The sequence below is a fragment of the Haematobia irritans genome, chromosome 1, assembly GCF_050003625.1.
Source record: "Haematobia irritans isolate KBUSLIRL chromosome 1, ASM5000362v1, whole genome shotgun sequence".
In the NCBI taxonomy this organism is placed as follows: Eukaryota; Metazoa; Arthropoda; class Insecta; order Diptera; family Muscidae; genus Haematobia; species Haematobia irritans.
In genome coordinates this window covers 37,347,584-37,373,840 of record NC_134397.1, presented here as the reverse complement: position 1 = coordinate 37,373,840, position 26,257 = coordinate 37,347,584, and the positions used below count along the sequence as shown (strand labels likewise).

General features: G+C 29.6%; 1 protein-coding gene across 11 annotated transcripts in view; it reads right to left on the bottom strand.

The window, feature by feature from the left end:
- LOC142220611 (uncharacterized) overlaps positions 1 to 26,257 on the bottom strand; it is a 798,617-nt gene that overhangs the window by 135,353 nt on the left and 637,007 nt on the right. For all 11 annotated transcript variants that reach the window (XR_012717895.1, XM_075289824.1, XM_075289826.1 and 8 more), the window contains 2 exons: positions 5,827 to 6,091; positions 5,517 to 5,739 (listed from right to left, as the gene is read on the bottom strand). Coding sequence is in view for 10 of the 11 variants with exons in the window: in XM_075289824.1 (XP_075145939.1) it covers positions 5,517 to 5,739; positions 5,827 to 6,091 (488 nt within the window). In the remaining variant the exon portion in view is untranslated. The remainder of the gene's footprint in view (positions 1 to 5,516; positions 5,740 to 5,826; positions 6,092 to 26,257) is intronic.

Sequence of the window (26,257 nt, the reverse complement as noted above, 5' to 3'; positions counted from 1 at the left end):
ATTTCTATAGAAAATTTTGTCAAAAATTTTTTTTCTATAGAAAATTTTCTGAAATGTTATTTCTATAGAAAATTTCCTGAAATTTTTGTTTCTGTAGAAAATTTTGTCCAAATTTTATTTCTATAGAAAATTTTGTCAAAACTTTATTTCTGTAGAAAATTTTGTCAAAATTTTATTTCTATAGAAATTTTTGTCATATAGAAATTTTTGTCAAAATATTTCTATAGAAATTTTTGTCAAAATTTGATTTCCATAGAAAAGGAGCAAATTTGTATTTTTATAGAACATTTCGTCAAACATTTGCTCAAAATTTTATTTCTTAGAAAATTTTCTCAAAATTTTATTTCTATGGAAAATTTTGTCAACATTTTATTTCCACAGAAAATTTTATCAAAATTTTATTTCTACAGAACATTTTGCAAATTTGTATTTTTATAGAATATTTCGTCAAACATTTGCTCAAAATGTTATTTCTTAGAAAATTTTCTCAAAATATTATTTCTATAGAAAATTTTGTCAACATTGTATTTCTGTAGGAAATGTTACCAAAATTTTGTTTCTATAGAAAATTTTCTAAAAATTTTATTTCTATAGAAAATTTTGTCAAAAATTTTTTTTCTATAGAAAATTTTCTGAAATTTTATTTCTATAGAAAATTTTCTGAAATTTTTGTTTCTGTAGAAAATGTTGTCCAAATTTTATTTCTATAGAAAATTTTGTCAAAACTTTATTTCTGTAGAAAATTTTGTCAAAACTTTATTTCTGTAGAAAATTTTGTCAAAATTTTATTTCTATAGAAATTTTTGTCAAAATATTATTTCTATAGAATATTTTGTCAAAACTTTATTTCTATAGAAAATTTTGTCAACATTTTATTTCTATAGAAAATTTTGTCAAAATTTTATTTCTATAAAAAATTTTCTCAAAATGTTATTTCTATAGAACATTTTCTCAAGATTTTATTTCTATAGAAAATTTTGTCAAAACTTTATTTCTATAGAAAATTTTGTCAAACTTTTATTTCTATAGAAATTTTGGTCAAAATTTTATTTCAATAGAAAATTTTGTCAAAACTTTATTTCTATAGAAAATTTTGTCAACATTTTATTTCTATAGAAAATTTTGTCAAAATTTTATTTCTATAGAAAATTTTCTCAAAATTTTATTTCTATAGAACATTTTCTCAAGATTTTATTTCTATAGAAAATGTTGTCCAAATTTTATTTCTATAGAATATTTTGTCAAAAGTTTATTTCTATAGAAATTTTTGTCAAAATTTTATTTCTATAGAAAATTTTGTCAAAATTTTATTTCTATAGAAAATTTTGTCAACATTTTATTTCTATAGAACATTTTGTCAAAATTTTATTTCTATAGAAAATTTTCTCAAAATGTTATTTCTATAGAACATTTTCTCAAGATTTTATTTCTATAGAAAATGTTGGGTAAATTTTATTTCTATAGAATATTTTGTCAAAAGTTTATTTCTATAGATTTTTTTTTTTACTTCTATAGAAAATTTTGTCAACATTTTATTTCTATAGAAAATTTATCAAAATTTTATTTCTATAGAAAATTTTCTCAATATGTTATTTCTATAGAACATTTTCTCAAGATTTTATTTCTATAGACAATGTTGTCCAAATTTTATTTCTATAGAATATTTTGTCAAAAGTTTATTTCCATAGAAAAGGAGGTTCCTCCCTTCAATCCCACCGCATAATGGATCACAATTCGTTAAGCTTTTTTTCTCAACATTTTATTTCTATAGAAAATTTTGTCCAAATGTTATTTCTATAGAAAAATTTGACAAAATTTTATTTCTATAGAAAATCTTTTCAAAATTTCATTTCTATAGAAAATTTTCTGAACATTTTATTTCTATAGAAAATTTTGTCAAAATTTTATTTCTATAGAAAATTTTCTGAAATTTTATTTCTATAGAAAATTTTCTGAAATTTTAGTGTCTGTAGAAAATTGTTTCCAAATTTTATTTCGGTAGAAAATTTTGTCAACATTTTATTTCAATAGAAAATTTTCTTAAAATTTTATTTCAATAGAAAATTTTCTTAAAATATTATTTCTATAGAAAATTTTATCCCAATGTTATTCCTATAGAATATTTCGTCAAAATTTTATTTCCATACAAAAGGAGGTTCCTCCCTTCATTCCCTCCGCATAATGGATCATAATTTGTTGAGTTTTTTCTCAACATTTTATTTCAGTAGAAAATTTTGCCAAATTTTATTTCCATAGAAAATTTTGTCAAAATTTTATATTTACAAGAAATTTTGTCAACATTTTATTTCTACAGAAAATGATTTGTATAGGACATTTGCTCAAAATTTAATTTCTATTGAAAATTTTTTTCAAAATTTTATTTCTGTAGGAAATTTTGTCAAAATTTTATTTCTATAGAAAATTTTATCAAAATTTTATTTCTATAGAAAATTTTATCAAAATTTTATTTCTATAGAAAAGTTTACTAAAATTTTATTTCTAGAGATATTTTTGTCAACATTTTATTTCTATAGAAAATTTTGTCAAAATTTTATTTCTATAGAAAATTTTCTCAAGATTTTATTTCTATCGACAATTTTCTCAAATTTTTATTTTTTCTATAGATTGTTTCGTCAAAATTATATTTCTATAGAAAATGTTATCAAATTTTATTTCTGTAGAAATTTTTGTCAAACTTTTATTTCTATAGAAATTTGTTTCAAAATTTTATTTCAATATAAAATTTTGTCAAAATTTTATTTCTAAAGAAAATTTTCTCAAAATTTTATTGCTATAGGTTTTTTTTTCAAAATTTTGTCAAAATTTTATTTCTATAGAAATTTTTGTCAAAATATTATTTCTATAGAATATTTTGTCAAAACTTTATTTCTATAGAAAATTTTGTCAACATTTTATTTCTATAGAAAATTTTGACAAAATTTTATTTCTATAGAAAATTTTCTCAAAATATTATTTCTATAGAACATTTTCTCAAGATTTTATTTCTATAGAAAATTTTGTCAAAACTTTATTTCTATAGAAAATTTTGTCAAACTTTTATTTCTATAGAAATTTTGGTCAAAATTTTATTTCTATAGAAAATTTTGTCAAAGTTTTATTTCTATAGAAAATTTTGTCAAAACTTTATTTCTATAGAAAATTTTGTCAACATTTTATTTCTATAGAAAATTTTCTCAAAATTTTATTTCTATAGAACATTTTCTCAAGATTTTATTTCTATAGAAAATGTTGTCAAAATTTTATTTCTATAGAATATTTTGTCAAAAGTTTATTTCTATAGAAATTTTTGTCAAAATTTTATTTCTATAGAAAATTTTGTCAAAATTTTATTTCTATAGAAAATTTTGTCAACATTTTATTTCTATAGAACATTTTGTCAAAATTTTATTTCTATAGAAAATTTTCTCAAAATGTTATTTCTATAGAGCATTTTCTCAAGATTTTATTTCTATAGAAAATGTTGTCCAAATTTTATTTCTATAGAATATTTTGTCAAAAGTTTATTTCCATAGAAAAGGAGGTTCCTCCCTTCAATCCCACCGCATAATGGATCACAATTCGTTAAGCTTTTTTTCTCAACATTTTATTTCTATAGAAAATTTTGTCCAAATGTTATTTCTATAGAAAATTTTGTCAAAATTTTATTTCTATAGAAAATTTTCTGAAATTTTATTTCTATAGAAAATTTTCTGAAATTTTAGTGTCTGTAGAAAATTGTTTCCAAATTTTATTTCGGTAGAAAATTTTGTCAACATTTTATTTCAATAGAAAATTTTCTTAAAATTTTATTTCAATAGAAAATTTTCTTAAAATATTATTTCTATAGAAAATTGTATCCCAATGTTATTCCTATAGAATATTTCGTCAAAATTTTATTTCCATACAAAAGGAGGTTCCTCCCTTCATTCCCTCCGCATAATGGATCATAATTTGTTGAGTTTTTTCTCAACATTTTATTTCAGTAGAAAATTTTGCCAAATCTTATTTCCATAGAAAATTTTGTCAAAATTTTATATTTATTTCTACAGAAAATGATTTGCATAGGACATTTGCTCAAAATTTAATTTCTATTGAAAATTTTTTTCAAAATTTTATTTCTGTAGGAAATTTTGTCAAAATTGTATTTCTACAGGAAATTTTGTCAAAATTTTATTTCTATAGAAAAATTGTTCAAAATTTTATTTCTATAGAAAAGTTTACTAAAATTTTATTTCTAGAGAAATTTTTGTCAACATTTTATTTCTATAGAAAATTTTGTCAAAATTTTATTTCTATAGAAAAATTTCTCAAGATTTTATTTCTATCGACAATTTTCTCAAATTTTTATTTTTTCTATAGATTGTTTCGTCAAAATTATATTTCTATAGAAAATTATGTCAATTTTTATTTCTGTAGAAATTTTTGTCAAACTTTTATTTCTATAGAAATTTGTTTCAAAATTTTATTTCAATATAAAATTTTGTCAAAATTTTATTTCTAAAGAAAATTTTCTCAAAATCTTATTGCTATAGGTTTTTTTTTCAAAATTTTGTCAAATTTTATTTTTTCTAAGAATATTTCGTCAAAATTATATATCTATGGAAAATTTTGTCAAAATTGTATTTCAATAGAAAAGGAAGTTTCTGCCTTCATGTCCACTTCATGATGGATCACAATTCGTTGAGCGTTTGTCCCTGAAAGTAAGAGTGATACAAAAAATACCACAGTACAGATCATATCAAGACGGCGTTTCGCTGGGAATAGCCTAAGACACCAAAATGCCTTTGTCGTTAGTTTGAAGGGTATAATTAGTTCCAAATCTAAACTAAAGTTTAATGTTATTTTCGAATTAACAAAACAAGTTGAAATTTGTTGGACTGTAAATGGAATCTTTTATAATTCCATTGAATCATTTCTTAAATAAAATGATTTACGAAATCATTTTTTTTTGTCAGAAATTACTTCGGCATAGAGATTCCGATATCCAACGATATGCCCCTCTTTGTCGCTTATCTTTTGAGTGAATACTAAAGGTACATTAGTTAAAAATCTAGTTTTCGGATAATCGACATTTCAAGCGAGACGATTAACCAAAATTTTTGTAACTTGACTATAAAAATAAAAAGCATTCGGAAACAGGATATTTCATTGAAGGCTTTATATTAAATTTTGAAAGCTACGAAAAGGCTTTCCAACTCATCATACTTGGCCTACGTTACTTTGGTGTTCTCAAAGCTCGGTTTCGTTTCCGATCGTATTCCCAGATTGTATGCTTTTACGTTGAAAAAAAGTTAATTTCGATATTGCAAGCTAAATTTTTGATTTCTGTATTCTAAAAAATAGTTTCTCAAATTTTACAAAAAGAATCGCATAACACGAATATATTCGATGATATTTTTAAAACAAGAACGTCCTGATATTTGATGTTGATATTGCGGCCGTTGTATGAATTTAGTTTTGAGCTATATCAACTTTTTTTTTTGGATATATTAGCAGAAAAACTAATTTTTACTTACCCACTTTCACATTCACATTTGAAGCCAATAGGCTGATCAATACATTTATGCATACAGCCACCATTATTGGTAGAGCACTCATTAACACCACATTTATCGGATTGTTCATCTTCACCAGCCGGACAATCTTTACGTCTATCGCATACCTTGGACAAAGGAATACATTGACCGCCACCACAATCGAAATTAATGCTAGTATCGCATACCGTTTGCTTACGAATACCTTAAAGCGATAAACAAAAAAAAAACGAAAATAGGCTTGTTAATATAAGCATAGTTTCAAGAAGAGAAATTACTGCACCAAACTTACCACAATTCATTTCATCGCTTTTATCGGCACAATCAAATTGACCATTGCATGTTAATTGTCCAGCTATACAAGTGTGATCACTGCATTGGAACTGATCTGGACGACAAGTTTTATTTTTACAATTGCTGCGAATCTCATCATCACCATCGGGACAATCACGTTCACCATCACACAACCAGCTGGCATGTAAGCAGGTAATGCGATCCTTGCATTGATATTCATTCGATAGGCAAGGAATTTTTGTATTGGTAACATTACCACAACCCTAAAAGAGAGAAGAAACAGAGAATCAAATGAGATGGGAATTTTAAGAGAACAAATATTTATAATATACGTGCTTAAGAAAGTACTCTAATAGACCTACAGAGCAAAGGAGTGAGAGAGAGGTGTAGAATATTTTTGTATATCCCATTGAAGAAAAAGTAAAACCTGAGAGCCAATTACACTGAAAAAAAAGCATGCCCGGTTCCAGAGATTTTGTGTCTACTTTAAAAATTTTGGTATTGATTCAGAGCCAAAGAAGTGGAGAATACAATTAAAGATACGTTTAAGACACAGTTCTCTTTTAAATTTGGGTTTTGTGTACTTGCTTCTAGGAAGCAAATTTTAATTTTTCGCTTTTTCAGCTTTTTTTTCTTCATATGCTATAAAAGTCCTTTAAAAACGAGTTAACGACAACTTTATTTTCCAAATTAAGACTCGACTTCCGATAAAAAGTAAAAAACGTCTTTAAAATAAAGTGCTGGAAAACATGTCCTATTTTTTTACGATTTTTTGCTTTGTAGTCAAGATGCAAAAAGACAACAAATATAAAGACAATTTCATTACCTTTAAAGAATTTTTATGAATTATTAAAGTCAAGTTGACCTTAGCCCAAAACTATTTTCTTTCATGTTATGATACACATTTTTAAGTCCAATCACTTAATTATAACGGCAATACGACTTCATTGAAAAGTTTATCGAGTTTTGAACAAGGGAAAAAACTTTATATTAGAGAAATGCGTCTTCTATGCTAAGCAAAATTTGCATTCCTACTTTAAGGTCATGAAATCTATGGTCTCACGAAAATATTTTTTTCAGTGTAAGAGAAGGGAAATGGCGAAGAGAAATCTTTATAATATAAGTACCCATAGCAGTACTCTATTATATCAAGAGAGCGAGAGAGAAAGAGGGTGGAGAATACTATTTCCATCCCATTGGAGAAAACATATAACCTGAGAGCCCAAAAGTGTCAAGTGTGGTAGCATTATAGGAAAATACCAAATTCATCAACCAAACCTTTGAACCCTATTGTCATCACCATAAGAAAATCAAATAGAGAGATAGAGAGAGAAATGCATTTTGATGCTGACAAAAGAACAACTACGAAAACAACCAAAGTGAGCATATACATGTCCAGAAATAAATCCTTTACTCCTACATACACTCCCGAAAACACACGCACACACAATATGTCTCCACAGTCTTAAAATGGCATTACCGAAAAAGTTTAGCCATTTTTTCATCATGTTTTTTGTTTTGTTGCTTACGCTTTGCCAAACAATCAACCTTGTCTTTGCCTGCTCGAGAAAAATAAACCATTCCATAGAGTATAAAACACAAAGTGCCACACGACCAGTTTAATTTATGTTGTAATTAATCCCGAAAATTCTCATCTCGTAAAGACCAAACAACAACAACAACATCAACACCACTAACAAAACACACCTTATAGGCAACAAACAAACGAGTCCGATTTCAAACGAGGGAGCTGGTCCACTGGTTCGCAATATCGTTACTGTTATACTGCGGATGAACATGTTGATTGCTTAGATTACTTGCGGACTTTTGTGGCCATCGATGCATTGCAAAAGTTTTTGTTTTTCATTTGGGCTCTTTGTATGCTGTTTGTAGGATGGCAAAAGGAGTTTTTACCACGCCTTTGGGAATACCAGAAAACAACGGTACTGACTATTGCCATTTGTTTTTCCCTTTTTTTTTGGTTATTGGACAGGTTCCAATTCTCTTCAATGGCAAATATTTGAATTTCTTAGTTTGTAAATTCGATGTAGTAACTATCGTATGTGGTGTAAAATATTGGGATTGAAATTAGAACTGAAGAAAAAGTTTTAGATTCATATACACCAAAACACATATTTCCAAAGTTTGTAATTGGAAAAAAACCGTGTATATACTGAAAGAAATATGGACCCAAGATACATGTCACGCAATTTAGACAATACTAAGGACAAATTTCTTTAAAATAAAAAAAGTAATAACAAGTATATACAGCACTAAGTTCGGCCGGGCCGAATCTTAAATACCCACCACCATGAACCAAATATTAGGGTTTCCTTTGAAGAAGTAAAATCGGGATATCGGTCTATATGGGGGCTATACCAAAACATGGACCGATACTCACCATTTGTGGCACACCTCTTTATGGTCCTCAAATACCTATAAATTTCCAATTTCAGACAAATTGTATTTAAACTACGGATTCTATAAGCCGAAGACCCCAAATCGGGAGGTCGTTTTATATGGGGACCATACCAAAACATGGACCGATACTCACAATTTTTGGCACACGTATTTGTGGTCCTACAATACCTCTAGATTTCCAATTTCAGGTAAATTGAATAAAAACTGCGGTTTCTATAAGCCCAAGAAGTAAAATCGGGAGATCGGTCTAAATGGGGGCTATACCAAAATATGGACCGATACTCACCATTTTCGGCACACCTCTTTATGGTCCTAAAATACCACTAGATTTCCAATTTCAGGCAAATAGGATAAAAACTTCGGATTCTAGAAGCCCAAGAATTAAAATCGGGAAATCGGTCTATATGGGGGCTATACCAAATATGGACCGATACTTACCATTTTCGGCACACCTCTTTATGATCCTAAAATACCACTAGATTTCCAATTTCAGACAAATTGGATAAAAACTACGGTTTCTATAAGCCCAAGACCCCAAATCGGGAGGTCCTTTTATATGGGGACCATACCAAAACATGGACCGATACTCACAATTTTTGGCATACGTATTTGTGGTCCTACAATACTTCTAGATTTCCAATTTCAGGTAAATTGAATAAAAACTGCGGTTTCTATAAGCCCAAGAAGTAAAATCGGGAGATCGGTCTATATGGGGGCTATACCAAAATATTTTCCGATACTCACAATTTTTGGCACACGTATTTGTGGTCTTACAATACCTCTAGATTTCCAATTTCAGGTAAATTGAATAAAAACTGCGGTTTCTATAAGCCCAAGAAGTAAAATCGGGAGATCGGTCTATATGGGGGCTATACCAAAACATGGACCGATACTCACCATTTTTGGCACACCCCTTTATGGTCATAAAATACCTCTACATTTCTAATTTCAGGCAAATTGGATAAAAACTACGATTTCTATAAGCCCAAGACCCCAAATCGGGAGGTCGGTTTATATGGGGACTATATCAAAACCTGGACCGATATAGCCCATCTTCGAACTTGACCTGCCTGCAGACAAAATACGAGTTTGTGCAAAATTTCAGCGCGATTGCTTCATTATTGAAGACTGTAGCGTGATTACAACAGACAGACAGACAGACAGACAGACGGACAGACGGACATCGTTATATCGTCTTAGAATTTCTCCCTGATCAAGAATATATATACTTTATATAGTCGGAAGTCGATATTTCGATGCGTTACAAACGGAATGACAAACTTATTATACCCCCGTCACCATTCTATGGTGGTGGGTATAAAAAGACAATTATATAGGTTTATAATGGAGGCACCGTGGTGCTATGTTTAGCATACCAAGGATCAGTTTCGATCGAAGATAGCGTTGGTTTATCCCCTTTCAGCAACTTTTGTGACATTTCTGAGTTTATTAAAGCTTCTCTATATGTTTTCACCTTAGTGAGAAACGCAGTTCAGATAAAAAGTTCTATAAAAAGTCCCTATATAAAGGTTCCTTTGCAATGATCTTTTCATATGGAATCGGGCTGCACCACTGCGGTATCATAATGGACCGAATAGTCTAAAAGAACCTGAAATAACGTGTGGGCATTACAAGATGACTAATATGTATTGTTACAGGTTGCTATTTGTACAGGTTGCTATTTCTAAACCGCTCATCTGACAGCTGACAGATTTAATGCAATGATTTTTATTGTTTACAAGCTTGCAATAGCATTTTGGTCTTTTGCATTCAGAAGTTATTCGTGATGGAATTCAAGCGTGATAGTGCCACTGATTTATATTTGGCTAAAAAACCACTATCATTTGAACATTCAAGCATTTAACAGCGAATAAATCTTTTGTTTCTGGTACACACAGAGAAGGAATATGATCACCCCAAACCTGTTTCAAGAGCAAGATGTTTCGTTGGTTTTGGACGGTCAGCATGCAACATTTTTGTAGCAAAAGATGTTTTGTAGGCAAATAGAAAAGGGTGCCGAAATCAAATATATAGTAATTAAAAAAAAAAAAACAAGTAAGGAAAGTCTAAAGTCGGGCGGGGCCGACTATATTATACCCTGCACCACTTTGTAGATCTAAATTTTCGATACCATATCAAATGTGTTGGGGGCTATATATAATGGATTGTTCCAAATACATACATTTAAATATCACTCGATCTGGACAGAATTTGTTAGACTTCTACAAAATCTATAGACTCAAAATGTAAGTCGGCTAATGCACTAGGGTGGAACACAATGTTAGTAAAAACAAGTAAGTAAAGTCTAAAGTCGGGGCGGGGCCGACTATATTAAACCCTTCACCCCTATGTAGGCCAAAATTTGTGTTACCATCTCAACTACTTCACATTTGTTGGAAGCTATATAAAGGAGACATTTTTTTTTACTTCCACAAAATCTCTAGAATTAAAATTTGAATTGGCTAACGCTATCCAGTTAATTGGAGGAAACTTCCACTGAAAATGGGTGTAAAATGTGTAACAGTCTACCATATTTCCCCAACACTGGTGTACGTATATATGGGAGCTATATATAATCTGAACCGATTTTGACTAAATTTGACATGTATAGTTAGAATAATAATTCTGCTATCTATGCGAAATTTCACGTAAATGGGAGTATAACTTTGCCCCCCTGGTCATATGAGTGCTAATCGGACGGAAGATATATATGGGAGCCATATCTAAATCTGAACCGATTTCAACCAAATTTGGCACAATTACCGATACTACTAAACGTACTCCTTGTGCGAAATTTGAAGCAAATCTCGGCAAACCCCTAGATTTTGAACCATATAAGTTCAAATCGGACGAAAGATATATATGGGAGCTATATCTAAATCTGAATCGATTTTGACAATATTTGGCACATACAATAGTATCGTTAAAAGTACCGCTTGTGCAAAATTTGAAGTAAGTCAGGGCAAAACTCGGGCTTTTGAGACCATATAAGTCCAAATCGGGCGAAAGATATATATGTGAGCTATATCTAAATCTGAACCGATTTTAACAAAATTTGACACACTTAACGATACTATTAAACGCACCTCTTGTGCAAAATTTGAAGCAAATCACGGTAAAACTCTGGCTTTTGTGGCCATATAAGTTCAAATCGGACGAAAGATATATATGGGAGCTATATCTAAATTTGAACCGATTTCAATCAAATTTACCAAGCATTGGTAGAATGTCAATTCTACCCTCTGTGCAAAATTTCACGAAGATCGATAGTAAACTTTGGCCTCTGTGGTCATATGAGTCTAAATCGGACGAAAGATATATATGGGAGCTATATCTAAATCTGAACCGATTTGGCTGATATTTTGCAAGATTTTCGAGACTCATAAAATATTTGGATGTACGGTATTTCCAGAAAATCGGTTGATAAACACGCTAACTATGACCACATCGGGGATAAATATATATGACAGCTATATCTAAATCTGACCCGATTTTTTCCAAAACCAATAGCGATTGTCTCTGTCCCAAGAAGCGGTCCTATGCCAAATTTGAGGACGATCGGACTTAAATTGCGAGCTGAGACGGACGGACAGACAGACAGACAGACGGACATCGCTAAATCGACTCAGAATTTAATTCTAAGCCGATCGGTGTACTAAAAGATGAGTCTATGACCAATATTTCTTGGCGTTACATACAAATGCACAAACTTATTATACCCTGTTCCACAGGGTGGCGCAGGGTATAAATATGGGAAACATTTAAATCTGAAGCCATTTTAAGGAAACTTCGCAAATTTTATTTATGATTTATCGCTCGATATATATGTATTTGAAGTTTAGGAAAATTAGAGTCATTTTTACAACTTTTCGACTAAGCAGTGGCGATTTAACAAGTAAAATGTTGGTATTTTGGCTATTTTTGTCGAAATCAGAAAACATATATATGGGAGCTATATCTAAATCTGAACCGATGTCAACCAAATTTGGCACGCATAGCTACAATGCTAATTCTACTCCCTGTGCAAAATTTCAACTAAATCGGAGTTAAAAATTGGCCTCTGTGGTCATATGAGTGTAAATTGGGCGAACGATATATATGGGAGATATATCCAAATCTGAACCGATTTCAACCAAATTTGGCACGCATAGTTACAATGCTAATTATACTCCCTATGTGAGTGTAAATCAGGCGAAAGTTTTTCGAGACTCATAAAATATTCGAATGTACGGAATTTGAGGAAGATCGGTTGATATACACGCCAATTATGACCAGATCGGTGAAAAATATATATGGCAGCTATATCTAAATCTGAACCGATTTTTTCCAAAATCAATAGGGATCGTCTTTGAGCCGAAACAGGACCATATACCAAATTTTAGGACAATCGGACTAAAACTGCGAGCTGTACTTTGTACACAAAAATACATCAAAAGACAGACAGACGGACATCGCTAAATCGACTCAGAATTTAATTCTAAGCCTATCCGTATACTAAAAGGTTGGTCTATGATTACTCCTTCTTGGCGTTACATACAAATGCACAAACTTATTATACCCTGCACCACAGTAGTGGTGAAGGGTATAAAAATGGGGCCGAAAAAAAGGTAGAAATGATCCGATAAATAAGGCCATATTTAATTGAAATCCACGCCTCTGTAGTAGTAAACTTTCTCGTGAGCTGAAGCTATCGTGAGAACGGATGTAACACCTATTGAAAAATGAGTTTGAGCTAAAAACTAGAGAAGCCAATGAGTCGCTTCGCTTGCACAAAAGTATACCCTAAGAAAAAAATACTTTCCTCCGAAACAAAATTTTATACAAATCAAATTCCCATTTTTGTGAATTAGTTTCTGTAAGAGCAAATAACCCCGAATCTGTGATAAACGATACAACAATTGCCTCAAATTTTTGGTATTTACTGTTAAAGAAAATTTGTTTGCTTCAAAAGAAAACTTTGTTTGTCTAAAATTTCGTTCCGAAAATTCTTCTTTCGGTGTGGCCAGTTACTGAATTTGGTTTTCTTCGATAAGAAGCCATTATAAATTGAGTAGTTTGTGAACAAATAAACTGATCGGGTTTATTTGCCCAAGAGATCATCGATAAATTTCCATCTTCAGTTGGTACCAAAACTCAAGCAACGCCGATTGTAAGGGTATGAGCTGCCGTAATGGTCGATGGTCGCTCCTCACTCAAATTTTTTGACATTGCTGTCAATATCATTGGAAATATTTTAAAGAAGCCCTAAACAGATAAGAATTTCGGCTGCAGACATTAAAATAGGACCTCAGCACTATCGTATCAACAAAGAAGGGCTTTAAAAAGAGCTTCGTCGCTTTATTTTTACCACACAATGACCAAAAGGATAATCGAATCTCAATCGTTTGGCTTTTACTCTTGGGACGTTTTGGAGAATAAGGCTGGAACCAGGGATCCGGAGCGGAGCGTGGGGCGGAGCGTGGAGCGGAGCGTGGAGCGGAGCGTGGAGCGGAGCGGAGCAAGCCCTTTTTTATCCGGAGCGGAGCGGGAGCGGAGCGGTTTCCAAATGAAAAACCGCTCCGCTCCGAATAAAATATTACTTGAATGAAATGTGCAACTTTGAAATTACACTGTGTAGGTAATTTCAAATTTAGCTAGTACTTAGCGTAGTGTGAGCAAACGTTTAAAATGTACGATATGTATTTTTGTACGTACGTAGTAATTGTTTTCAAAAACGGCAAATGTCAAAATATATCTCTACACTGAAAAAAATATTGTCGTGAGGTCAAAGATTTCATGTCTTTAAAATACGAATACAAATTTTGCTTAGCATAGAAGACGCATTTCTCTAAAATAAAGTTATTTTCCTTGTCCAAAAGTCGATAAACTTTTCAGTGAAGTCGTATTGTCCTTATAATTAAGTGATTTGACTTAAAAATGGGTATCTTAACATAAAAGAAAAACTTTATAGGCAAAGGTCAACTTGACTTTAATAATTCAGAAAAATTCTTTAAATTTAATGAAATTGTCTTTAAATTTGTTGTACTTTTGCATCTTGACTACAAAGCAAAAAATCGTTCAAATATAGGACATGTTTTTCAAAACTTTATTTTAAAGAAGTTTTTTTCTTTAAACATAGCTTAATTTCTACTGGAAGTCGAGTCCTAATTTGGAAAATAAAGTTGCCGTTAACTCGTTTTTAAAGGACTTTGATAGCATATGAAGAAAAAAAGCTGAGAAAGCGAAAAATTAAAATTTGCTTCCTAGAAGCAAGTACACAAAACCTAAATTTAAAAGAGAATTGTGTCTTAAAAGTGTCCTTACTTGTATTCTCCGCTTCTTTGGCTCGGAATCAATACCAAATTTTTTAAAGTAAAGACAAAATCTTTGGAACCGAGTTTTTTCAGTGTAGTATGTGTTGTAAAAGTAACAACAGTACTTTCGATCAATTTCATCCCGTATTACTACAAAGATTGTTGTAATGAACGTCAAATAAATGCAATTAAATGATCTTATTTATATTTAATTTTTTAGTTTTCTACACTGAAAAAAATATTGTCGTGAAGTCATAGATTCCATGTCCTTAGAATAAGAATGCAAATTTTGCTTAACATGGAAGATGCATTTCTCTAAAATAAAGTTTTTTTTTTGTCCAAAAGGCAATAAACTTTTGAATGAAGTTGTACTGTCCTTATAATTAAGTGATTTTACTTAAAAATGTGTATCATAACATGAAAGATAAAATTTTTGAGGTAAGGTCAACGTGACTTTAATAATTAAGAAAAATTCTTTAAAATTAATAAAATTATCTTTAAATTTGTTTCCTTTTTGCATCTCAAAAAATCGTTAAAAAATAAAAAAAAATCTAAAAAAATGAAAAATTAACATTTGCTTCCTAGAAGCAAGTACATAACCCCCAAATTTAAAAGAGAATTACGTCTTTAAAGTATCATTACTTGTATTCTCCGCTTCTTTGGCTCGGAATTAATACCCAAACTGTTAAAGTAAAGACAAAATCTTTGGAACCGGGCATGCTTTTTTTCAGTGTAAGGACATTCATATTTGCTTTACTATTGTACTATATCCTAGCATTCTCTTATTTCTGATATTAGTTCTCGAAAATTTAATTAAAATTATGGATAGTTCCAATTTTGGTTGAAAAATGTGCGCATATAAATTCATTATACAATAAAGGGGAAAAAAGCGAAATTAGGTAACACTAGATCTGAGTAAGAATATTCGTAGGTATACCACGGACTGATGTCGATGGAGGTTGTTGCAAACATAAACACACACACACATTACAAATATAACAAAACCTCTTCTCTACGTCTGTTGCAAAACAAAAAAAAACTTTCGGAGAGTAGTTACTTCTACTCTGTGTATAGACTTTCAATTCCAATCAGCGTTGCCGTTTTGGTCCGATCGGACCAAAATTAGTCCAAAAGATTTCTAATTTTTAAATTTGGTCCGATGGTCAGACCAAACAGAATTTGGTCCATTTTGGTCCATTTTCATAAATTTGGTTTCTATCACATATTAAATAGTAGATGGTGCACCGCAAAGAATATTGTCGGGAGGCCAAATACTTCACATGCTTCAAATACGAATTTTGCTTAGAATAGAACACGTATTTCTCTGAAAAAAAGTTTTTCCTTGTCTTGTCTAAAAGTCTCTAAACTTTTCAATGAAGTCTGTTTATCCTTATAGCTAAATGATTCGACATAAAAATATATATCCTAACATGAATGCAAATTTCGTTTTAATGAAGTCAAAATGGATTTAATATTTCTGAAAAAATCTTCAAAATTAATAAAATGTTTCAACACATTGTTTTAAAGACATTATATCCTAAACCACATAGTGGTTAGGATATAATAAGTTTGATCTGCCAAAAAATGTGCCTACAAGAAATATTGATTTTAGACCCCATAAAATATATACCGATCGACTAAGAATCACCTCCTGAGTCGATCTAGCGCTTGGTGTCCGCCTGTCCATCCGTCCGTCTGTCCATGTATTTGTTGTTCACAGGATTTCGGTCGCAATTATTAACCGATTTTGATGAAATTTGGTACAGGGAGTTTTTTTGGGCACAAGGACGAACGTTATTGAATTTGGAAGAAATCGGATCAAATTCAGATATAGCTCCCATATATATGTATTGCCCGATTTCGACACGTTGCACTTTTTTACTAACCGATCGTCGTCAAATTTAGCACAAAATAATCTTCTGTATCACCCTTTAAGTCTGAAAATTTCATCGAAATCGGTTAAGATTTAGATATAGGTCCCATATATATGTATCGCCCGATTTTGCCAAATTAGGTCATAAAACCCTTATTTATCAAGCGATCTTACTCAAAGTTCGCGAAATGCAATCTTCTATAGCACTAACTATATGTGCTAAAAATCATCGAAATCGGTTCAGATTTAGCTATAGCTCCCATATATGTACCGCCCGATTTTTCTACATAAAATAAAACTCAATTGAACAAATAATACAATGTTTGTACTATAATTTTCTCGAAGAGGAGCGAAGCGGAGCGTGGAGCGGAGCGGAGCGATTTTTTTTTCTCGGAGCGGAGCGTGGAGCGGAGCGGTTTTTTTTTTCTCCGGAGCGGGAGCGGAGCGGAGCGAAAAAAATGGACCGCTCCGGATCCCTGGCTGGAACCAAAAAATACCGTAGTGTCGAATGGACAAAAATAGCGCTGAGCTAGTTTCGCGTAACGTGTAATGACTTCGTCGGCCATTTGGAGACTATATTTCGTGTCAAAGGTACGTGGACGGAAAAGACTGTTTTCCATATGTTTGGGTGTAAAAATTATATGTTTGGAACTCAAATTTTTTATCACAATATTTTAAAGCGCAAGCATATAATGTTCATAAACTAGCATAACATGTTTGGGACATATATGTTAATATGTTAGAACATATTATGTTTGGGACATAAAATGTTTTTAAAAATAATATGCTTAGATGCAAACATATATATCTGAACCGATTTTTACTAAATTTGGCAAAATTTACGCAACTATCAATTATGGGTATAATCTAAAGCAAATCAGAGTGGACTAGAACTGCGATCGAAATTTTGATCACAAAAATATGTTCACAGACAGACAGACGGACATACAGACACACATGTCGAATACAGTATACAAATATTTAATTAAATATTTTCATAGAATTTGTATTCTACGGCTGAAAATTAATTTTCGAATTTACTTTCCCGAGTGTGAGACAAAATTTATTTTTAAAGACCTTAACTTCAATGGTGAAGTTTGAATTGTTTACTATAATTTTTCTTAACATTTTTGCTCCACCATTCATAGCTATATTTTAGTTTTTTTGCGACTAAACAGAACTTTTCCTACCCTTTGGGACAATATCATGCACTTGGTATTGTTCGTTTCATTGCCACAGTTATTTGGTGATTCTATGATTCCGAATAAAGAGCTTATTTGCAAAAAAAATCAAAAAGAAAAAAATCACAAAAGGCAATACGGACGGAAGTATTTGGATTGCTATGTTTGCAATTCTTCTATTTTGGAAATCCTAGCGCCAGTAACATTTCAAGGCTAGTTATATAACTAAGAGATGGCAAATATTTATGTGTGAGAAGGAGTAGAAGAAAAAAATATTTGGACAATTCTGGCAATTGTAAAGAAGCATTTTTGTGTTACGCCTTTGGTCGTACTCCTAAAACTATGCTTTACTTTAGTTTTTTTTTGGTAATGTTGCCCTAGAGTATGTTTTAAATACAACGTTTTAAAGATTCTTTGTTTTTTCTACAATTTAGGAATATGCAGGAAATTCATGGGACTGCACTGAAGACAAGGAATGCAAGAAGTAAGAAGAATGTTGCTTTATATCTTTGTTTATTGTGGCTACATAAATTTTACTGGTTTTGGAGTCTTATGCAATTTAAATTGTTTCATTTTTTTTTTTTTGGTTTTCTTTGCATTAAATAGAAGAGTTCACTTTCCTTCCCATGGAGAACAAAAAAAAAAAAAATGAAATTGGTTAAAAAAAGAAATCCTTTGCATATTTTTAGGAGTCCTCTACGAAGCCAAGGAATTGTCGGTTAAGGCATGCTGTGAATTGTGAACTCTCTATAGGATTATTTTTTCATAGTTTCCCATGTTTAGACCAAAAATGTTTTTAAATGTAGCTGAATTACAGTTTTGTGCTGTTTTTTTTTGTTTGTTTTCATTGTGTGAAAAAAGCAACAGGAACGAAAATATGATGTGGTTTACAATTGCCTTGGATTATATGTGTATTGTTCTTGCTCACTGATATTTAGCAATTGGAAATTCCATTGTTCTTTTGTTTTCGAAATAGCTTTTGTATATTCACAACACTTAAATTCTTGAAATGCAGCAATTTTTCTCCACAATTGCTTGCCTAGTTTAGGGGAGCAAGACAAATTCCATAGAATATATTGACCTTAAAATATAAACTACTAAGGTTTACTAGGTACGGAGTAATACAACTTTTTGGGGGGACTTAGGGAAAAACAAAAATATTTATTCAAAAAACAAATTGAGAGAGAAACAAAATTTGAGAGCTTTCAAAGTTTTCCCAGAAATTTACAAAATTGTTTTATTTTTCTTTCCACACATTACAATAATTCAAGGAATACTTGATTTCCTAGTAAAAGTTATATAATAAAACAAAAGCTATTACAAATTATTTACAATGTTTCTAATTCTATTATGTTTCCCTGGTAACGAACCCCTTTTTTTTTTAAGTTTACAATTTTCCAGGTAAATAACGAGCACATTAATACTGTAACAAATTTCATTTATTTTCTATTAACTACTCTTGAGAGGCATCATTGAATTAACATTAAGTGTATACAGTATACATTTAGGAGCCATAGACAAATAACAAAATTCATTGCATACCTTTGGGATAATAACGATGTTGTCATAGTACTTGAAAACAAATGCCATTTTTCCCATTTCTTCCCGTTGTCCTTCTATTGTTATTTCCCTTCACTTGGTAATACTTTTTGTGAAATGCAAAGGACAATAATATTTATTCAACAATTGTAACAGTAAATAGAAATTCTACTAGATAATGATTAATTCAATGAAATCCTAATGAAGAGCCTTAAAGGAATATATTTTTGTAGAAAATGAAATTTTATTTTTTTTTTTTGGAAATACCAAGATGTTGTTTTGTGTTGGGCTAAGTTTTAAGGATTATGCCAAATGAAAAATTAATTCGTTTTCTTAATTTAATTAAAAATTTATATGCAAATTAATATTTATTCAAATAAATGTAAATAAGCCAAATTGAAAATAAAATCAATTAGTGAAATTGTATATGATAGAGAGTTCGGAAATATACTGCCTTAAAATAAAAATTTTTCAGACCCGCAAGTAAAACCTTATGATTGATGTAAGTGGCATGTTGAGATTTTTTAAGGGCATAGGAGAATTTTGAGTTCCATGAAAACTCAACGTGACATGTTGAGCTTGATCCGCTCCCGAAACAGTAGTCAAAGAGTTTCCATTATTATATTGCATATATAGCGCGCCTAAAAGTATGCAAATATTTTTTGATATTGATCCGCTCCCGAAACAGTAGTCGGAGTTTCCATTAATATATTGCATATATAGCGCGCCTAAAAGTATGCAAATATTTCAACTGAAAAGTTTGCTAGTAAAATAAGACGTTTGTGAAAGAATTTTTGTAGCTAGAAAATAAAACTAAATCTCACGGTGGCAAGTTAGCAGTAGGTGGTGCACGTACGTACACCATCAAAAAAACTCGCTTCTGTAACATATACCTCAAATACATTTTGCTTCAAGCATATATATTTTCAGGATTGGTCCGAACAAAATATTGTTTGTATTGTTGAAATATATTATGTTTCACCTTAGGGAATACACTGGTAGAAAAAAATGTTAATGAAATTCTCTTTGTGTGGATATATTTTTAAGACGCCAATAATATATCCACCGTGGTGCCATGGTTAGCATGCCCGCCTTGCATACACAATGTCGTGGGTTCGATTCCTGCTTCGACCGAACACCAAAAAGTTTTTCAGCGGTGGATTATCCCACCTCAGTAATGCTGGTGACATTTCTGAGGGTTTCAAAGCTTCTCTAAGTGGTTTCTCTGCAACGTGGAACGCCGTTCGGACTCGGCTATAAAAAGGAGGTCCCTTGTCATTGAGCTTAACATGGAATCGGGCAGCACTCAGTGATAAGAGAGAAGTATATCAATGGGCTGAATAGTCTAAGTGAGCCTGATACATCGGGCTGCCACCTAACCTAACCTAAGTAAGTTATTAAAATTCCAGTGTTGGTAAAATCAGTTGGTTTGTTCCTTTATAGGTCGCACAATGGCCTCTGGATCCTTATTGGACAATTTTCAACTATAACACTTTTTTCAATTCTAATACAAAACACGTATAACAATATAAGAAATTTTCTATTTTGTCAGTAGCAGAATGTATCATCCACATATACCACTTCAATACGATTATTTTAATTGAATAAATATCAACAAAAGAAACTAAAAGACAAAAATATTTTCCATTATATAACCCATGGCCATATAATGCCGCTAGATATTGCATATTCTAGATTCTGGTTTTTTATTTGTTTGGTTTTACTAGGAATTTCTTTGTGGCAATAGTTGTGTTTTTATTTAATAACTGTGCAGAAGTCATAGGGCTGCAATAGTGGTCAAAGCAAAACAAAAAAAAAAAACAAACAGAAACAGAAACAGAAACAAACGTCTCTTCATACATTTGTTAGTTTATGAGTTCAGTATAAATATCAGGATGGGAGCAACAGTTGTGGCTGCTGCATGCAATTATTTGATTATTTTGTTACGAAAACGAATTACTATGAGCAAAGGGGGAGAATGAAATAGCATTAATGCCTTTAGAAAAGAAATAACATCCATTTGTACGCACTCATAAAATGGCCAATGCATTTCTATGAGTAATATAATTAACACACATACGCACACACACTCTCTTTCATTCGACTGCAGAAGAGTTGTATACGTAGCGTGCAATGCATGCAATGTGGTGTCCAAGAGAATGGCATGAATGCACAGTTGCCAGTCGAGCCAATAATAATCTATCAAAATATGGAGAAAATTTTACCAAAAAAAACTACCAAGAAAAAAATCTTATTATGCAAAATTTTATTTCTATGGAAAATTTTGTCATAATTTAATTTCTATAGAAAATTTGGACAAAATTTTAAATTTTAATTTCTATGGAAAAAATTTTATTTCTATGGAAAAGTTTGCCAAAATTTTACTTCTATAGAAAAGTTTGTCAAAATTTTATTTCTACAAAAGTTTTTGTCAAAATTTTATTTATATAGAAAATTTTGTCAAAATTTTATTTCTATAGAAAATTTTGTCAAAATTCTATTTCCATAGAAAATTTTGTCAAAATTCTATTTCCATAGAAAATTTTGTCAAAATTTTATTTCCATAGAAAATTTTGTCAAAATTTTATTTCTATAGAAAATTTTGTCAAAATTTTATTTCTATGGAAAGTTCTGTCAAAATTTCGTTACTATAGAAAATTTTGTCAAAATTTTATTACTATAGAAAATCTTGTCAATATTTTATTTCTATAGAAAACTTTGTCAAAGTTTTATTTCTATAGAAAATTTTGCCAAAATTTTATTTCTGTAGAATATTTTGTCAAAATTTTAATTCATAGAAAAATTTGTCAGCATTTTATTACTGCGGAAAATTTTGAAATATTTTATTTACATAGAAAATTTTGTCAAATTTTTATATCTGTAAAAAATTTTGACAAAAATTTTATTTCTACACAAACATTTTGTGAAATTGGTATTTCTATAGAAAATTTCGTATTTTTTTCTATAGAAAGTTTTTGTATTTATATAGAAAATGTTGTCAAATTAGTATTTCTATAAAAATGTTTTGACAAAATTTTATTTCTATAGAAACTTTTCTCAACAATTTATTTCTATAGAAAATTTTGTCAAAATTTAATTTTTTTTATTTCTACAGAAAATTTTGTCAACATTTTATTTCTACAAAAAATTTTGTCAAATTTTAATTTCTATAAAAAGTTTCGTAAAGTTTTTTCTATAGAAAGTTTTTTTTTATTTCTATAGAAATTTTTTTCAAAATTTTATTTCTATAAAAAGTTTTCTAAAAATTTTATTTCTATAGAAAATTTTATCAAAATTAATTTTTTTTTATTTCTATAGAAAATCTTACCAAAATTTTTTTTCACAGAAACTGTTGTCAAAATTTTATTTTTATAGAAAATTTTACAAAATTTTATTTTTATGGAAAATTTTGTCAAAATTTTTCCTCTGTAGAAAATTGTTTCAAAATTTTATTTCTATAGAAAATTTTGTCAAAATTTTATTCCTATAGAAAATGTGGTCAAAATTTCATTACTATAGAAAAGTTTGTCAAAATTTTATTTCTATAGAAAATTTTGTCAAAATTTTATTTCTATAGAAAATTTTGTCAAAATTTTATTTCTATAGAAAATTTTATCAACACTTTATTTCTATAGAAAATTTTGTCACAATTTTATTTCTATAGAAAAATTTGTCAACATTTTATTTCTGCGGAAAATTTTGAAAAATTTAATTTCTATAGAAAATGTTGTCAAATTTTTATTTCTATAAAAAATTTTGTCAAAATTTTATTTCTACAAAAAATTTTGTCAAATTGTTATTTCTATAGAAAATTTCGTAAATTTTTTCTATAGAAAGTTTTTGTATTTCTAAGAAAATTTTGTTAAATTTGTATTTCTATAGAAAATTTTGTAGTTTTTTTCTATAGAAAGTTTTTTTATTTCTATAGAAAATTTTGTCAAAATTTTATTTCTATAGAAACTTTTCTTAGCAATTTATTTCTATAGAAAATTTGGTCAAAGTTTAAATTTTTTTATTTCTATAGAAAATTTTGTCAGCATTTTATTTCTACAAAAAATTTTGTCAAATTTTTATTTTTCCGCAGAAAATGTTGTCAAAATTTTATTTTTATATGCAAAATGTTGTCAATTTTTTTTCTCCGTAGGAAATTTTTTCAAAATTTTATTTCTATAGAAACTTTTGTCAAAATTTCATTTCTATAGAAAATTTTGTCAAAATTTTATTTCTATAGAAAATTTTGTCAAAATTTTATTTCTATAGAAAATTTTGTAAAAATTTTATTTCTATAGAAAATTTTGTCAAAATTTTATTTGTATAAAAAATTTTTTGAAAACTTTTTAAATTTTTAATTTTTTTTAAAATTTTATTTTTTTGATAATTTTGTCAAAATTTTATTTCGATAGAAAATTTTGTAAAAATTTTATTTTTATAGAAACTATTGTCAAAATTTTATATCTATAAAAAAAATAGTGAAAACGTTATTTCTTCAGAAAATTTTTTCAAAATTTTATTTCTATAAAATAACATGTAAAAACTTTAGTTCTATAAAAAATTTTCTCAAAATGTTATTTCTATAGAAAATTTTGTCAAAATTTTATTTCTATAGAAAATTTGTGAAGTACCTCTTAGTTGGAGAAGAATAATTTACAGAATTTACCAAAACATCAAGAATTCTACCAATCTACCAAGCAGTAAAAAAATCTTCCATTTTTGGTAGAAATCTACCAACTGTGGCAATCGTGCATGAATGACCGTAGTTACTTGTGAACAAATATCTACACTAATGTTTACCAACGGTGTTGCTGACTACAGTAGCTATGGTGTTTGAAATACACTGTATGCACTCTCTCCAACTAATCAGACACACAAACACACAAACGTACATGGTTGTGGTAACATTCTAAAAGTAAATGGAAATATTTTGTTTGCTTTCTTTTTTTATTTACTCTCATATGAAATACTTTTTAAGGCTCTGTACTCGATGTGAAGTCTTTACATACACATATACATATATATAGGGGCAACTCTACTCCACGTATTGTGGTAAAAGTGAGCATAATGAAAAAACATTTTAAAGATCATGTGTTTGTGGTTTATTTGCCATAATATGTGTCTTCAAAAGTCAATGCCTGCTGCTACTCTGGCAATAGTGGAGCCACCCGACCAACTTACTTTGTCATTCCATATTTTATTCAAAACTAAAATTCATGGTTTTGAGGTCATAGAGTATTTATGTTAAAATCTATATACAAAAACCAACAAAGTCATTCCATAAAACAAGTGGAAGGGGCATTGAAAAATATTTATTATCTCACAGACAAATGATAGGTCATGTTATAATGACAAATGGTGAAAAAAATATAGAATAGCGAGAATGATTTAGAAACTAAAATATATATTAGGGTGTATCGTTTTAAAGATCGCATATATTTATAACAATCTATGTAAATTAGAACTAAAAAAAAATAATGCAACCAGGTTACATAGGACCGATGTTTCTACACTTTACCAATGTTTTTCAATAATTAGGCTCGTTAAAGGAAATCTCTTATAATGCAGGGTATCTGGCACCAAGTCTTACTAATTCAACCGATCCTATCACGTCTATTTTCGGTCTTTTTAATGATGTAATTGAAAAAATACAAATGAAGTCTTAGTTGGCCAGAGGCTATTTGGTATAATGATAAAAAAAATATACCCTCAACCATATGATGGGGGACATACTAACTTTGTAATTCCGCTTGTAACACATCGAAATATGGGTCTTAGACCCCATAAAGTGTATCTGGTTTGAGGTGAAAGTCTGAGTTGATCTGGCGATGTTCGTCCGTTCGTCAGCGAAAATCACGCTAACTTCCGAACGAAACCAGTTATCGACTTGAAACTTGCTATAAGTAGCTGTTGTTGATGAAGGTGGGATGTTATTGAAATGGACCACTGTTAGTTATAGCCCCCATTTAAACCCACCCTCAGATTTTTCTTGCGGACACGGTTGCCACGGTTGGTAGAATTCTACCAAAAATGGTCGATTTTTTATGTTTTGGTCGATTGGAAGAATTTTTGATGTTTTGGTAGATTTTTCAAAATATTCGTCTTCAACTAAAAGGTACTTCACAAATTTTCTACAGAAATAAAATGTTAATAAAATTTTCTATACAAATAGAATTTTGGCAAAATTTTCTATAGAAATAAAATTTTGAAAAAATAAAATTTTAAGACAATTTTCAATAGAAATAAAGTTTTGCCAAAATTTTCTACAGAAATAAAATTTTGGCAAAATTTTCTACAGAAATAAAATTTAAAAAAAAAATCTCAATAGAAATAAAATTTTTGCCCATGTTCCCAAATCCACTTCCAGGTGAATGTGAATCACTTCCACGATTTTCGTGTCCTACAATCCACTTTCACCGGAATTTTCGTGAAATCAATTCACTTGCAAAATCTTGGTGAAAGTTGAATTATGTCCAAGATGGGAGTATTTCCGGTTAAAAAAAGTACTCGCGTAGAAAATTTGAAATGTTTTATATTTAATACATGAGTTTTATTAAAACTGCATCATTTTTAATTAAAACAAATAATAAATTATAATAAGTCTATTGATTCCACTTATTTTGATTTCCGCCTTAGTGAATTTTTGGGTGATTTGTGCAACCCAGCTGGTTACAGAAAAGTTAAAAAAAGAGCGTGGAATTAAAAACACCAAATTTTCACGTTCGTGGATTTGAAGTGAATATTGGAAGTGGAATTTAAGTGGATATCGGCACATGGGTGTATAAGACAATTCTCAATAGAAATAAAATTTTGACAAAATTCTCTATAGAAATAACATTTTCACCAAATTTTCTAAAAAATTAAATGTTGAGAAAAATTTCTATAGAAAAATTTTTGAGAATATTTGAGAATAGAAATAAAGTTTTCAAAATATTCGTCTTCAACTAAGAGGTACTTCACAAATTTTCTATAGAAATAAAATTTTGACAAAATCCTCAATAGAAATAAAATTTTAAGACAATTCTCAATAGAAATAAAATTTTAACAAAATTCTCTACAGAAATAAAATGTTCACCAAATTTTGTTAAAAATAAAATGTTGAGAAAAATTTCTATAGAAATAAAATTTTGA